Source organism: Rutilus rutilus (genome assembly GCF_951802725.1).
Source record: "Rutilus rutilus genome assembly, chromosome: 12".
Lineage (NCBI taxonomy): Eukaryota > Metazoa > Chordata > Actinopteri > Cypriniformes > Leuciscidae > Rutilus > Rutilus rutilus.
Genome location: NC_140217.1, coordinates 16,787,329 through 16,801,870, shown reverse-complemented (window position 1 = coordinate 16,801,870; position 14,542 = coordinate 16,787,329). Strand labels below are relative to the sequence as shown.

The window sequence follows — 14,542 nt, the reverse complement described above, 5'->3', positions numbered from 1 at the left end:
TTGATGGAGTGTGCAGCTTTTCATTTCTTAAACACACATGTAGGAATAAACATCATGGCCATATTCTAGGATGACAAAGTCCAGATTCAACAGGCTCAAATTGTGAAAGAATGGACTATTAGGAGGAATAATTTTCACACGTGAATTGGCACCTCTGAGTCCTGACATTAACCTCAGTGAAAGTCTTTTGGATGTGCTGGAGACTTTACAGAGTGCTCACCTCTTGTGTTGTCAATACAAGATTGACTCTTTAAGTATTTGCCTATTAAAATCCAAACTTTGACACTTTTTTTTGGCCAGGCAATGTATATAATTATTATTTTATGACCAGTTGGAAGGCACAGGTGAATTATCAGAGGAGGAAAAGAGGGCTATTACAGACCTTGCAGTGTCCTGGGATTTGCCTGGTGTGACATCAGAGAACAGAAGATGGCTGCTTGACAAACTTCTCATTCATGCAGTGAGTATGCACTATTGGTTGGAATACTCTTAAAATTTAGAAATGTAATGTATGTTTCCAATCCAAATTAAATTATGTGAAGGTCCTTGAAAGAACTTACAAGCAAGTAAAGCAGCTTCGGCGGGGTTTGAAGGAAACATTGATCTGGCCTTTGCTAACTGAGAGGAAAGACACTATTCCTCTTCTCTTTCCTAGGACTTGTGATACAGTGTACACCCCACTGGTAAGATATGGACCATTTATGTAATTTTGTTGAGCTCTACAATTCTTAAGTAATGATAATTTTGTCAATGTGTCAGATGGTTTTAGAGAGGATATTTTGGCCAACACATGATGAAGACAGCGAGGCTTCTCTTGAAGACACATGTAGGCTCACTGGATTCCTTCGCACCTTCATTGGAAATGGTAATTATAAGAGAAATCAACAGATTTTTTTGCTTTAGATGCTGGATTTTTTTTATTATTTTGTTTTTTGAGTTGCACTCAAGCAGCAACATTCTAATCTGAAAAATGAAGCCTACCCGGAAGTGCGAAAAACTGCAATACATCGAAAATCCGCTAGAGGGAAGTCCCAAAAGGGAGCAAATGTCTATAGACCACCATGTTAAAATGTCCGTTTTCACAGCATAAATTCATGTTTTTAACGGTTGGTCCCATGGACTTTTATTGTATTTTTCGATAGGTTCCGAGTGCCTGACAACTGTGAGGGGGGTGAATTTTTTTCTAACTCGTTAGTTTAGATCGTATTTAGATATAAAATGTATGACAAATAAGGGCGTGGTTAACTTTGATTGACAGCTTGACTGACAGCTGATAACGAGCATAGGCTGCGCCAAGGAGAATGACAACATAAGAAGCGCCATTTTTTAACACAGTTAAAATATAATACTACTGTTTCTGTATCATGAAATGTAGTTTTAAGAGTTTTTCAGGTGAGAATGTAGTTGTTTAAAGCTCAAATCTGTGGTTTATTTATAAAGATTTATGAAAATTTGATCCAGTTGTGAGATCCAGACGATCACCGGGCGCTCAGCGTTCATGTACCCCGCCTGGTACAGCCTTTCCTCGGCTAGTCGTTCTGACGTTTGCCGCTGACTCTGACGTCTATGTAGTGGTTAAACATGAGATATAATTCCTCTTGTGTATATCTAACGGGCGATTTTTGGTCTCGTGAATCTATAATTCGTTCCCTGGCCAATCGTTTTGGCTGAGGGGAAGTTTCATAACTTTATAAGCTATTTAACTTTACCGTTGTATGGTTAGACTAGAGCGCTGACTTTGTATGTTTGACTGATTGAGTTTTGTCATTTTAAATTTTAATAATAGCTTTCCTGTAGCTCAGTGGTAAGAGCATTGCGTTAACAACGCAAGGTTGTGGGTTCGATCCTAGGGGATTGCACATACCTATGTATAAATGTATAGGATAATGCAATGTAATAGGGCTGGGCAAAAAAATCGATTTTTCGATTAATCGTTTTTTAAAATGTGGTCGATTCAAAATCGATTCTCAAACGCCAAGAATCGATTTTTTTTCCATCTTTATGTATTAGTTTTCCTCCACTGTTCATAGGCTTGCAAACTCAATTTTATAGCTAATGCTGTGAGATTTTATGGTAGTTTTATCTAAATCATAAAATAACCTCAATTAGTGCTGCACGTTTAATCATATCGCAATCGCTATGACAAGCCTATACGCAATTAGGCTATATGACCAAAATGCTGCCAAAATGCTGTCGTGACTGTGACAGAAAAACTTGCGATGATATCGTGCGTGCGCACAAGACAGCACAGAATAGAATTATCTTTCGCGCTTGAACGAAGAACACACACAATTATGCCAAAATGTATTTTTGTCGAGTATCTTTATAACATAAGAGCAGTCTTATGACGAACGTGAAGAGTTGTGCCTCGTGAGAGAATGAGTCCGCGTGTGAGTTCCGCGTCTCTGTCAACAGCGGCTGGTCTTAAAGGGACAGTACACTGTAGCCACTAATTATCTCTGTCATTTAAAGGTCCCATGACATGAAATTTTCAATTTCTGAGGTTTTTTAACATTAATATGAGTTCCCCTAGCCTGTATATGGTCCCCAAGTTTCTAGAAATTTCAATCGGTATAAATCGAGCTTTTCCTATCTTTCTCTGCCTTTGAGAAAATGGAGGCTCAATCAGGCTGATCTTGAATCCCCTCTTTATGACGTTACAAGGAGAAATGTTACCTCCCCTTTCTCTGCTTTGCCCGCCCAGAGGATATTTCTCGCCCATGAGAAAATGAGCTAGGAAACAGGAACGCGCGCGCGCGATTTTAGTTTGTCCACGAGAGATATCATGGCTTTTGAGCGAGCGAAGCATAATAATTGCTCAATAATTGGATGTACAAATGAACACTGAAGGGTCAATACAAAGCTGGGCTTGCTGAACGTCTGAAACTAAAGTCTGGATCAATCTCTTTGGCTCAGCTACACACCTCGGACAAGTAAGTCAACTAATGATATATAAGTGGGTTGCTTTACTGTTTATGGTTACCTAGCTTGTTACACGTAGAATGTGGCTGTCACATGAGCTATGCAGTTTATGTGTGTGAATACACACACTGTAACGCGAGTGTTGTACACTTCTTTGTTATTTGGATAACCGTTTTCCTGTTGGTTATATGGCGCGCGCGATATCCGCATTTCAAGATCGCAGAGCTTGATGTAATTGTAATAAGATAAATACAGACGTTACAGATCTCTCATGAAAAGGCAACAGTAGGTTCGCGTTAGCTACATGATAATAACTGTAAACCATCCGAATAAAGTACCGTATTCAAACATAATATTTTAAACTTACCATTCGGAAACGTCCTGCTGGAGCTGCTGAGTTGCAGCTTCTCCATCTGGATCAGATTCTGGGTCAAACTGAAATGCTTGAACGACTGCGTGTCTTCGTGCCATTGCAATATATCCAACATAAACAAACATGCATGGTATCGTTGCGCAAGATGGTCAAGGCCACGCCCACCCTCCACCTTGCGCCGCCTTTCTCCTCCTCATTAGTATTTAAAGCTACAGACACCGAAACGGCCTGTCTGAAGGAAGCTCATTCTGGGACTGGTTTGTAGTGGCTATAATTCTGCACCGAGGCTGAATTTTTGGAAAGAGATTTCAGATACAGTACTAGGGACCACTAAGGTCTATATTAAAGCCTACAAAAAGTAGCATGTCATGGGACCTTTAAGTTAATCAAAGAACAAAGAGAACAGAGAAAAACACTCACTGCTCTTGAATAAAGAACTTTTGTAACTTTGATTAGTCAATATATAATTTATAATTAATGCAACACAGACTGTTTGATAATTTTATTCAATTTCTGTATGTCCTAGCTGTTAGACAGGAAGGGCACATATTATATTATATGCAACGTTTTTATATGTGGGTTTATGTGAGGATTGTTAACCTGTTTGATCAAGACATGCGACTGTTCTGACTTGTCCAATTTTCAGCATAAATTTTTCATCTTGCATCAAAATCCTGTCTATTCATTGTATGCATTTGAAATATAGAGTTGGGTTCTGTTTTAATGTACCCAAGTGTACCTAAAATAAAAAGAGTTTAATATACAGGTTTGTAGCTCTTAATTTCTTTTTATTAATTAAACACTTGAAAACTTGTTCACTTTTTTTTCTTTTCTTTTTCTTTTTTTAAAGGTCCCATGACATGCTACTTTTTGTAGGCTTTAATATAGACCTTAGTGGTCCCTAGTACTGTATCTGAAATCTCTTTCCAAAAATTCAGCCTCGGTGCAGAATTATAGCCACTACAAACCAGTCCCAGAATGAGCTTCCTTCAGACAGGCCGTTTCGGTGTCTGTAGCCTTAAATGATAATGAGGAGGAGAAAGGCGGCGCAAGGTGGAGGGTGGGCGTGGCCTTGACCATCTTGCGCAACGATACCATGCATGTTTGTTTATGTTGGATATATTGCAATGGCACGAAGACACGCAGTCGTTCAAGCATTTCAGTTTGACCCAGAATCTGATCCAGATGGAGAAGCTGCAACTCAGCAGCTCCAGCAGGACGTTTCCGAATGGTAAGTTTAAAATATTATGTTTGGATACGGTACTTTATTCGGATGGTTTACAGTTATTATCATGTAGCTAACGCTAACCTACTGTTGCCTTTTCATGAGATCTGTAACGTCTGTCATTTATCTTATTACAATTACATCAAGCTCTGCGATCTTGAAATGCGGATATCGCGTGCGCCATATGACCAACAGGAAAACGGTTATCCAAATAACAAAGAAGTGTACAACACTCGCGTTACAGTGTGTGTATTCACACACATAAACTGCATAGCTCATGTGACAGCCACATTCTACGTGTAACAAGCTAACCATAAACAGTAAAGCAACACACTTATATATCATTAGTTGACTTACTTGTCCGAGGTGTGTAGCTGAGCCAAAGAGATTGATCCAGACTTTAGTTTCAGACGTTCAGCAAGCCCAGCTTTGTATTGACCCTTCAGTGTTCATTTGTACATCCAATTATTGAGCAATTATTATGCTTTGCTCGTTCAAAAGCCATTATGTCTCTCGTGGACAAACTAAAATCGCGCGCGCGCGTTCCTGTTTCCTAGCTCATTTTCTCATGGGCGAGAAATATCCTCTGGGCGGGCAAAGCAGAGAAAGGGGAGGTAACATTTCTCCTTGTAACGTCATAAAGAGGGGATTCAAGATCAGCCTGATTGAGCCTCCATTTTCTCAAAGGCAGAGAAAGATAGGAAAAGCTCGATTTATACCGATTGAAATTTCTAGAAACTTGGGGACCATATACAGGCTAGGGGAACTCATATTAATGTTAAAAAACCTCAGAAATTGAAAATGTCATGTCATGGGACCTTTAATAAATATAGGATTTGTATTTAATATTCATTGAGTGAGTCGAATCGAAATTAATTTAGAATCAAAATTGGAAAAATCGAATCGAGAATCGAAATCGAAAATCGAATCGAGAATCGAAATCGAATCGAATTAGAGCTTGAGAATCGAAATCGAATCGAATTGTAACATCTGAATCGATACCCAGCCCTACAATGTAAGTTGCTTTGGATAAAAGCGTCTGCCAAATGCATAAATGTAAATGTAATAAAACGAAGATGATCTGTCATGTTGTTTACTGCAACATCTGTTGTTTAGTACAAATGCACATATTGCCTGGACCATATTAAAAATGTTTAATATTTTTATATTATATTTAAACGAAAAGAGGTAGGTTTGTGTTTTATATTTCGTTTTGTTATAAATAGGCAAACGTTATATGCAGTGAATATAATCAATACGCGTTGCCTGAACCACATTTGTGTGGCTATAATGTTTAAGATTTCTTTCAATGAAAACGAAAAGAGGCAGTATGGTGTTTTATTACATATTTCGTTGCCTAAAATAGACACAGAGATAACCGGAGTAGCAGAGCGAGCTGAGTGACGCGCGCTGCGTCCTTTACCCATATATGGATTGGCTAGAAGGTGGGTGGGGTTAGGATTTTCCAAGATGGCGCCCCCCATACCCCCATAAACGGCTTCAAAACCGTTCTTCAGAAAGTCTATGGGTGACGTCACAGACGCTTTGTCCATATTTTTTACAGTCTATGGGTGCACTGTTAATAGGGCTGTCACTAACGATTATTTTGGTATTCGAGTAGTCGGTTCATTATTCCGACAATTAATTGAGCAATCTGATTTATTTTTTTGTGATTAATAAAAATAGCACACATTTGTAAGTGAACAACAGCCTTGACTTAGAATATATATCTAGTTATTTGAACAATTATTAATAACAATGAGACAATAACTGGTTCAAAAGTAATTATCATATGGTTTATTAGAACAAAACTGTTAAAACACATAATGCAATATAATATAAAGAATATAACTTATGTACATTATGTATTATAACAAGAGCCTGCAAAGGACCCCTGTGGTCTAATGATTGCCTTTATACTTTACCTCGCAATCTAATCCTTGTTTAATATTGGCTTAGAACATTTAATCAAAAGTCCACTTAATTTTGTATATTTGGACATTTAGAAATGCTACAGCCACTGTAATTTCTTGAACAAGAACATGCTGAGTGAGGGTTAACTTATTTTGAAATCACGATGAGCAGTTAGCATATTTTTAATTAACATTTAAATCCAATATGTAAATCTGTGATGCTACAAATGCCTTTTTCTTTTTTTTTCTTTTTTAATGCAGCTTCTAGTAATATCTTACGGTTTCTAATGAAATTCTGGACTGGATGGGATGTGCTGCCCAGAAGCCTAGACGTCGAGGTGGTGGATGGAGACCTACCCAAGTCTTCCACATGCTACCAAACTCTCAAGCTTCCTAGTCATTACAAGGACTACGTTTCCTTTGAGAGAGATATTTTAGCTGCTATCTGGAGCTCAGATTATGGATTTGGAATGGTCTAAGTTTATAATATCAGATGCCATTTTTCAAAATGTTTCATGTCTAAATCGGATATTTAGTCAGAAAATCTCAAACATGTTTGGTATGCTGCAATGTTCAGAGCTTTGGCTATGTCATTACATTTGTTATTAAATGTAAGAATTTATTTGCTTGGATGTACTAAAAAGATACTGTTCTAGAAATTCTAGCTATACTAAATGGTTTGGAAATATGGAAGAATATTCACTGGTTGCGAGAGTTCATTCATATTAACTGCCACTGTTAAAATGTCTCACTTTTTCTTCCTGGAAATCCAGTCTGTGAATCTTGTAAGCAATTTTTACATGCATTCAGAACATTGTCAAATTTATACCAAACTAAGCTTTGGTCAAACAAGTTATTTGAAATGTTTATTGATCTTGGTACATTACAAAGATTGTGTGGCTGTTCAAAGTCATTACACAAGTTCAATAAAAATGTTTGATTGTCCATGCATTGTTCTTTACTGATTATATTTTTTTTGGGGGGGGGGGGGGGGGGGGGGGGGGGGGGGGGTTAATAGCATTAATTGAATTACATTAATGAGATCAGAACAAGTGATACATATTTAAACAATGTTGATAAGAGGTCAAAAACAGGCACATATAATTTTATGCAACATAAGTGCAACTTGCTGATGCTCTTTGAAATTGTGTATACTTGCTACTCAAGCATTTCGGATAATAACATTACAGTCTCTCTGTACACCTCCAACACATCAGACAGGGGGACATCTGGGTCTGGCAATCTTTCAACATCCTCCTGTGCAAGTTGATGTATTTGTACTTCAGGAATCACCACACCGGGTTCATGGTGACCACATGGACCTCTCCAGTCAATACCATATTGCATGGCATCTACCTGTAATAGACAATTGATAATTAAAAAATTCTGACTGGGGTTGCTATATGTTGTTTAATTGATCTAACTTATGGTTTTCCTAAAAATGATTATCAAAACTCAGAAAAATCCCCAAAAAACTGCTGATGAGCCAAGACTGTTAAAACTCAATTTAAACACACTGAAGCCCATTAGACTAATTTAAGATCCTCTAATTTATAATCTATCACAGAGGTCTTCATTCCTGCTCCTGGAGAGCCACTGTCCTGCAGAGTTTAGTTCCAACCTGCTTCAGCACACCTGCCTTTGAATACTCAAGCGATTCTGAAGAGCTTGATGAGCTGAATCAGGTGTGTTTGATTAGGGTTGGAACTAAACTTTGCAGGACAGTGGCTCTCCAGGAGCAGGATTGAAGACCTCTGATCTATCATCTAATATTTATCTATCCATTCAATCACATGTTAAAGGGTTATTCACCCAAAAATGAAAATTCTGTCAGTATTTAACAACCCTCATGTTGTTCCAACCCCATAAGACCTTGTAAGACGACCTACCGTAAGACAGTAAGACCCGTTCATCTTCGGAACACAAATTAAGATATTTTTTCATTAAATCTGAGAGCTGGCTTACTCCTCCATAGGCTTCTAAGTGACTGAAACTTGCTGGCCCAGAAAAGTTATTAAAGAGATCGTTAATATAGTCCAAGTGACCACAGTGGCTCAATCCTAAGTTTATAAAGCGACGAAAATACTTTTTGTGCGCAAAAAAACAAAAATAACGACTTTATTCCACTATTAATTTCCTTCTCTCTGGGCCTCGAGTTGGTTCACATAGTGTTTTAGCGCAGCGCTTCTGTGTTATACGTCACCACGTAGGCTCACTATTGGCCGACGCTGGTCATGTGTGAGATACGTGTGGCGTATAACACAGACGGGCTGCGTTAAAACACTACGTGAAATAACTCGAGGCCCAGAGAGAAGGAAATGAATAGTGGAATAAAGTCATTATTTTTGTGCGCACAAAAAGTATTTTCGTCGCTTTATAAACTTAGGATTGAGCCACTGAAGTCACTTGGACTATATTAACGATCTCTTTAATAACTTTTCTGGGCGAGCAAGTTTCAGTCACTTAGAAGCCTATGGAGGAGTGATCCAGCTCTCAGATTTAATCAAAAATATCTTAATTTGTGTTCCGAAGATGAACGAAGGTCTTACGGGGTTGGAACAACATGAGGGAGAGTAATTACTGACAGAATTTTCATTTTTGGGTGAACTAACCCTTTAATTCATGTCATAATTGCTAACCAGCTTTGATATAAATACCTGGATAGGGTCTTGCAGTTGATGACTTAACCAGAGCTGTATTGGTGACTGGTTTCCTTCTGTCCGCAACTTGTGGTGGTTCCAGCCATCCAGAAAGTACTGAAGATGTTTCTGTACATGTGGCAAGAAGCACCTTTGGAGGGCATAGAGATGCACTTCATCATCTGGATTCAGAAGCCCGTCATTCTCAAGGTTGGTGAAGATTGTGTAGAAGAGATCAAGCACTCCAGCATAAACATCTCTCCACAACCTTTCAATCCTAACACAGTAAAATAACCAAAATACAGAACATTTAAAACAACGACCAATATTTATAATGTTGTACATGAAGTGGAGTTTCCATAGCCTAAAATAAGAATTAAAAAATCTATTTTACAGATGTGGGGATTTAGTTTCACATACATTATAAACATTTAAAAAAGAAATTAAAGAATTTTGTTTCCAAGATTGATGGTAGTTACCTGGTAACAATTTTTGAATGGTTTATTTTATTCTAGAAACCATGCATATCTTGGTAATTGTTTGCATTTCTTTGTAAAAAAGAAAAAAGAAAAAAAAAAACCCAGGGGCCTGAAACCGTAGCAAGGCATTGTATATGTTTGATTATACCTCTGATTATGGACACTCTTCCCTGTGATGTGCGAGTTTCTGTTCTCTCCTCTGGTGGAAACCATGAAACGAGCAACCTCGATATTCTCCCCACCTTTATCTGACCTCACACGTGATGGCACACCGTACAGGTTCACACCTTCTAAAAAGCTGGTCAGGACTGTAGCAGCTTTATTATTGGTGGCAGCTTTCAAAAATACGATTAGACGGCTAAAGCCATCGATTCCACCATGAACCACAATACGCCACCTGGAACAGATATAGGAAAATTTATTTCAACAACATTAACAACTAGTCTTTTGAGTAATGATGGAAAATACATTTTACTTTCTATAGTAAATCAAAACAGCCAAAACAGTACATAACATACTTAAGACGATACCTTTTACATACAGGGGTTGGACAAAATAGGTGTGAAATAGACAATATTTATTTATTACTGTGTTTAATCAAAATGTGCCTTTAATACAGATTACAACCTTATTAAACTAGATTAACAGATTAACTACATTAATAGTCTCCAGTTGAATGTCGTCTATCAGAACATCTGCCAATTTGTTCAGAGATGTTTAAGTTGAGAATCTACTTCTCACTCACACTTCTCTCCAAAAATGTCCCGCAGTAGTTCAATAATACTCAAGTCAGGTGATTAAGCTGAGCAGGGCAGATGATAAAGTTTATTTTAGTGCTCCAACTGACCATATACAGTACTCTCATGATGGAAGAGGTGCCTGTGTCGCATAACATAGGGGTCTTCGTGAATTTAGAGGCAGAGCTATCAAAATAGGGGTGTTATCCTTTTTGGGTATGGGCATTTTGCTTTGGTGATTTCAAATATCAACAGTGTTTCTCTAGAAATCCCTTACTGGACCTTTAACAACACAATCACAAAGATCTGCTCGTATAATTCCACCAATAATGTCTTTGAAAATTCAGTTGTACAGACCATGTTAGAATAAATCTTCAAAGATGTTCTAGTCAAATGGATATGTTTCTATGTTGATCAAGATATTTCACCACTCATTCAAGTGGGTTCCTCAGTTCCCTAGCATTACACATACACACACACAAAATGGAATCTACATTTTAGAACAGTTAAGTGAGGAAAGGTCTGATTGCCATCTTCTTATAACAGTTCGTTCAACCTTACTCCAACAAATTCACACTTATATCTACATGGTTGTTATGAAATTTAATTTCATGGTGTTAAAGAGATCTGCATCGAATTAATCTATGAACACATCCCACCAATTACACATTTATGCTTTTGCTTTTTGCAAAAATTGCATTTTCTTTTGTTCAACTGTACAGACATTTCCTTTTCAGTCTGAAATAGAAAACGCATCCAGATGAACATGATAAATAATAATAAATAATATTCTACTATTGTCAGCATACCTTATTAACTTATGGTTACCATCGATGTGCCATAAACTGTTGGGTGCAGGGACTGAGTATTTTCTACGCCGCCGAGGGTTCAGTTGAAGACTGCGCATAAGGACACCCTGAGGATCCACCCGTCTCATGCATTCTTGAACACGTTGCCCTAAAAAAGGTAAATTCATCAAAATATGCAGTAAATATTCCAGTCTTTGAGTTCACCTTTGACATGTTCAGTGGTGACCTAAAGGACAAGTTCAAAAATATTACTGTACTGACACTATCAGATGTGCATACAAAAACTTGAAATTAACTGAGCTGAATAAGTACACTTCTGAGATGTTTTTCTAGCTTTAAATTATTTAATAACAATGAACGTTGCAATACTGACGTATTTCAAAAAAACTTCACAGTAATAAACAGGTAGATAATCTGTATTGGCGATATATATAATTGATTTCATTTCTATTTTACATGCTTTTTACTCAAGGATGCTAATATGTCAAGGTACAAAACCCGCCTTACTCTGTACTCGAATGCCCTGTGCACCGAGATGTCCAACCATCATTTTGTATCCGGCATTTGGGTGGCGCTTTAGTACATCTTCTACCAGAGCATCCAGTTCAGCGTCCTCCACAGTTAAGAACAGGTCGCTTACTCTATGAGAATAAAATAAACCTATTATCAACCACACAACACACAAATATAAACACTAATGTGAAAGCTTAGTAGGTTATAAGGCTATGCTACTAGGAGCTGCTTACCTTAAACCATGATGCGCCATCCTATTCCGGATAGTTCTTTCAGAGACACCAAACAATTTTGCAATGTTTACAGCAGTTTGACCCATTGAGAGATAAGTTTCAATAGTACTTATCGGAAGCAAGTACGATGGACGTCCCGCCGTAGTACCATCTGACTCGCACAGATTTTGAATGTGTTGGGAAATATTTTGCAAAGAACCTAACAATTCAGGCTGTTCTTCGACGTTCATGTCGGCAAATATCTCTCCTAAAACATCGATAAGCACATCTAATCTAAACAACACATAGTCATTTGATGCGTTGTTATCAACTTCATTTGCTAAGTTGCGCAACTCTCTAGCTATTTGTAAAACGTCCGCCATAGTACACACCTGTCTCACCACCACCCGACGTCACAACAAAGCCAGAGTAATCGAGCAAGCGCCTCAATCAACGATGAACCAATGGTAAGCAAGACCAACCCACCTAATTATCATACAAGACAAAGAAATGTAAAAATAAATGAATCAATAAATAAATAAATCTATAAATAAATGAATGCATAAATAAATAAATCTAAACAATAAATGTAAGAATAAATATAAAAATATAAAAATAAATACATAAATAAATCAATAATTAACGAATAAATAAAAGTTAAAACGATTTTTAAAAAATGTAAAAATGTATAAAAGCAGAAAATAATACATTAAGGGGAAAAAATAATACAAAAATGAATTTGATTAAAAATGAATCATATTTATTTTATCAAGTCGTTTATTTCTTTCTTTCTTTTCCTATTATCACATTTATTTATCTATTTATCACATTTATTTATCTATTTATTTATTTATTTATTTATTAATTTTTAATTTCTGCAGGTTTGGTCCTCCATATTGGCCTACTCTCTTCTCTAGCGTCTCCTTCGTCGAAATTCCACACCTTGAGGATCAACAATAATGCGTCTTATGGTATCCTGGGAAACCACGAAACCTCGATGAATTTCATGTTGGACAAAAGCGAGTACATCGCGCAAATTGGACTGATTTTTTCTTCTAAAAAGACCTAGCCGACCTAGACCTAAGAATGTTATATTCTTTGTTACTGAAAGAAAGTCTAAAATATAGCTTGACTTACCTTAAGTGAGCCAACTCTGCCATGTCCTCTATCAGTATAGGCTATGAACACTGATCGAATGCGTTATTGTCTACATTTCATTTCGACTTTTTTTCTCGAAACACAACGACTTTATTCTCGAAATTTAATGAGTTTATTCTCAAGATTGTATTTCGAGTTTTTTTCTCGAAATTGAACGAGTTTTTTCTCGAAACACAACGACTTTATTCTCGAAATGTAATGAGTTTATTCTCAAGATTGTATTTCGACTTTTTCTCGAAATTTAATGAGTTTTTTCTCGAAACACAACGACTTATTCTTGATATTTAATGAGTTTATTCTCAAGATTGTATTTCGACTTTTTTTCTCAAAATTTAACGAGTTTAATCTCGCATTATAGTGACTTTAATCTCGAGATGGTTTTATTTTTTTATTATTGCTTGGCCCTAATCCTCTTCCGTAATACACCCTTCAACCATCGAACATTAAAAGGAAATTTAAAAGTTTAAAAGCATCAACAAGGTATTTCAACAGACCAAATAACCCCAAAAGCGCGAGTCTTTCCACAGCAATAACGGACGGGTTAAAAATCGCTGTAGTAAATCATTATGTAATTTATGTTGCCTAAAAATGTTCATTAACTTCAGCATTGCGTGATACTATTTCAAAGTGATTTCCGTCATTTTATCAGATTATAAATTGCATTGAACCTGTGAAAACAAACCTGGAAAGAGACGTGAGGATTTGAGGAGATAACGAGAGATTATTTGTGCATTCCATTGAATTATTAATTGAATATATCGTAAATTAAATTCGGCAAAACAGACCACAAATGTGCAGTAGTATGTTGTCCTTTTACATACTTTTACAGCGGATTGCAAAGGGAAAAAATAAAATAATCACGAGGAAAAGAAAGCAGCGACTGAAAAGAGCTCTTGCCATAGATATTCTTGTTATAACCTATTTTTTACAGTCTATGGTTATAACATGTCACGTTAAAATACCAAGTATAACGTTATTCTCATGATGTCTGAAAATAAATCATGAAGGAAAATTGACGATCAGTATTTGTAGGGCAACCTTAACCGTTTCAGCCTTTTTGAATGGAAGTTCCCCAAACCGGAAGTGCCACAATTCAAAACGCAATAAGGTCGTCAGGAATCATGAGCCGTTTCTCAATATGTGTTCTTGTCTGTAGGCTTCTTGTGGACTTGTGAAACGTCATCAGTCGCTGCCCAAGTACTGTTCCAATTCAAAGTTCACATCCTATGTTCACATCTAGCCAAGTCCAGTTCAAATCCCCGGATGTGTTCTTGATCCGCCCCTTTTACCGAGGATGCATCGAGAGGTGACTTGTGCGGACTTGAGACATCCCAGAATGCATCTCACACCAACCAGCAAGAGGAGAAACCCCGCATAATTTAAAAATACTGCTGTTATTGTGTCACGAAATGTAGTTTTAAGAGTTTTTCAGGCGAGAATGTAGTTGTTTAAAGCTCAAATCTTTGGTTTATTTATAAAGATAGCGCCTATTTAAAAATTTGAGCTGACGTTTTCGGAGTTGTGAGATCCAGGCAATCGGACGCTCGGCGCTCATGTTACAT

The 14,542-nt window shown here is 37.1% G+C and overlaps 2 protein-coding genes across 6 annotated transcripts in view; one reads left to right on the top strand and one right to left on the bottom strand.

Annotated features, from left to right (window-relative positions):
* The window catches only part of LOC311301183 (putative ATP-dependent RNA helicase DDX5), a 332,367-nt gene extending 324,984 nt beyond the window's left edge, over nucleotides 1–7,383 (top strand). Inside the window, exons 20-23 of one of the 4 annotated variants that reach the window (XM_084426118.1) lie at nucleotides 332–460; nucleotides 543–683; nucleotides 760–865; nucleotides 6,695–7,383. Coding sequence is in view for 2 of the 4 variants with exons in the window: in XM_084426112.1 (XP_084282238.1) it covers nucleotides 332–460; nucleotides 543–683; nucleotides 760–865; nucleotides 6,695–6,912 (594 nt within the window). In the remaining 2 variants the exon portion in view is untranslated. The remainder of the gene's footprint in view (nucleotides 1–331; nucleotides 461–542; nucleotides 684–759; nucleotides 866–6,694) is intronic. The other 3 variants (XM_084426112.1, XM_084426114.1, XM_084426116.1) reach the window with 3 other exon arrangements.
* LOC311301189 (uncharacterized protein) overlaps nucleotides 1–12,326 on the bottom strand; it is a 38,092-nt gene extending 25,766 nt beyond the window's left edge. Inside the window, exons 1-6 of one of the 2 annotated variants that reach the window (XM_084426126.1) lie at nucleotides 11,844–12,323; nucleotides 11,605–11,738; nucleotides 11,098–11,245; nucleotides 9,700–9,948; nucleotides 9,091–9,349; nucleotides 7,430–7,789 (exon numbers count right to left, since the gene is read on the bottom strand). In XM_084426126.1, coding sequence (XP_084282252.1) covers nucleotides 7,592–7,789; nucleotides 9,091–9,349; nucleotides 9,700–9,948; nucleotides 11,098–11,245; nucleotides 11,605–11,738; nucleotides 11,844–12,205 — 1,350 coding nt within the window. In that variant the 5' untranslated portion in view covers nucleotides 12,206–12,323 and the 3' untranslated portion in view covers nucleotides 7,430–7,591. Of the gene's footprint in view, nucleotides 1–7,429; nucleotides 7,790–9,090; nucleotides 9,350–9,699; nucleotides 9,949–11,097; nucleotides 11,246–11,604; nucleotides 11,739–11,843 lie in introns of those variants that run through there. The other variant, XM_084426127.1, reaches the window with a different exon arrangement.
* Between the last annotated feature and the right edge of the window lie 2,216 nt (nucleotides 12,327–14,542).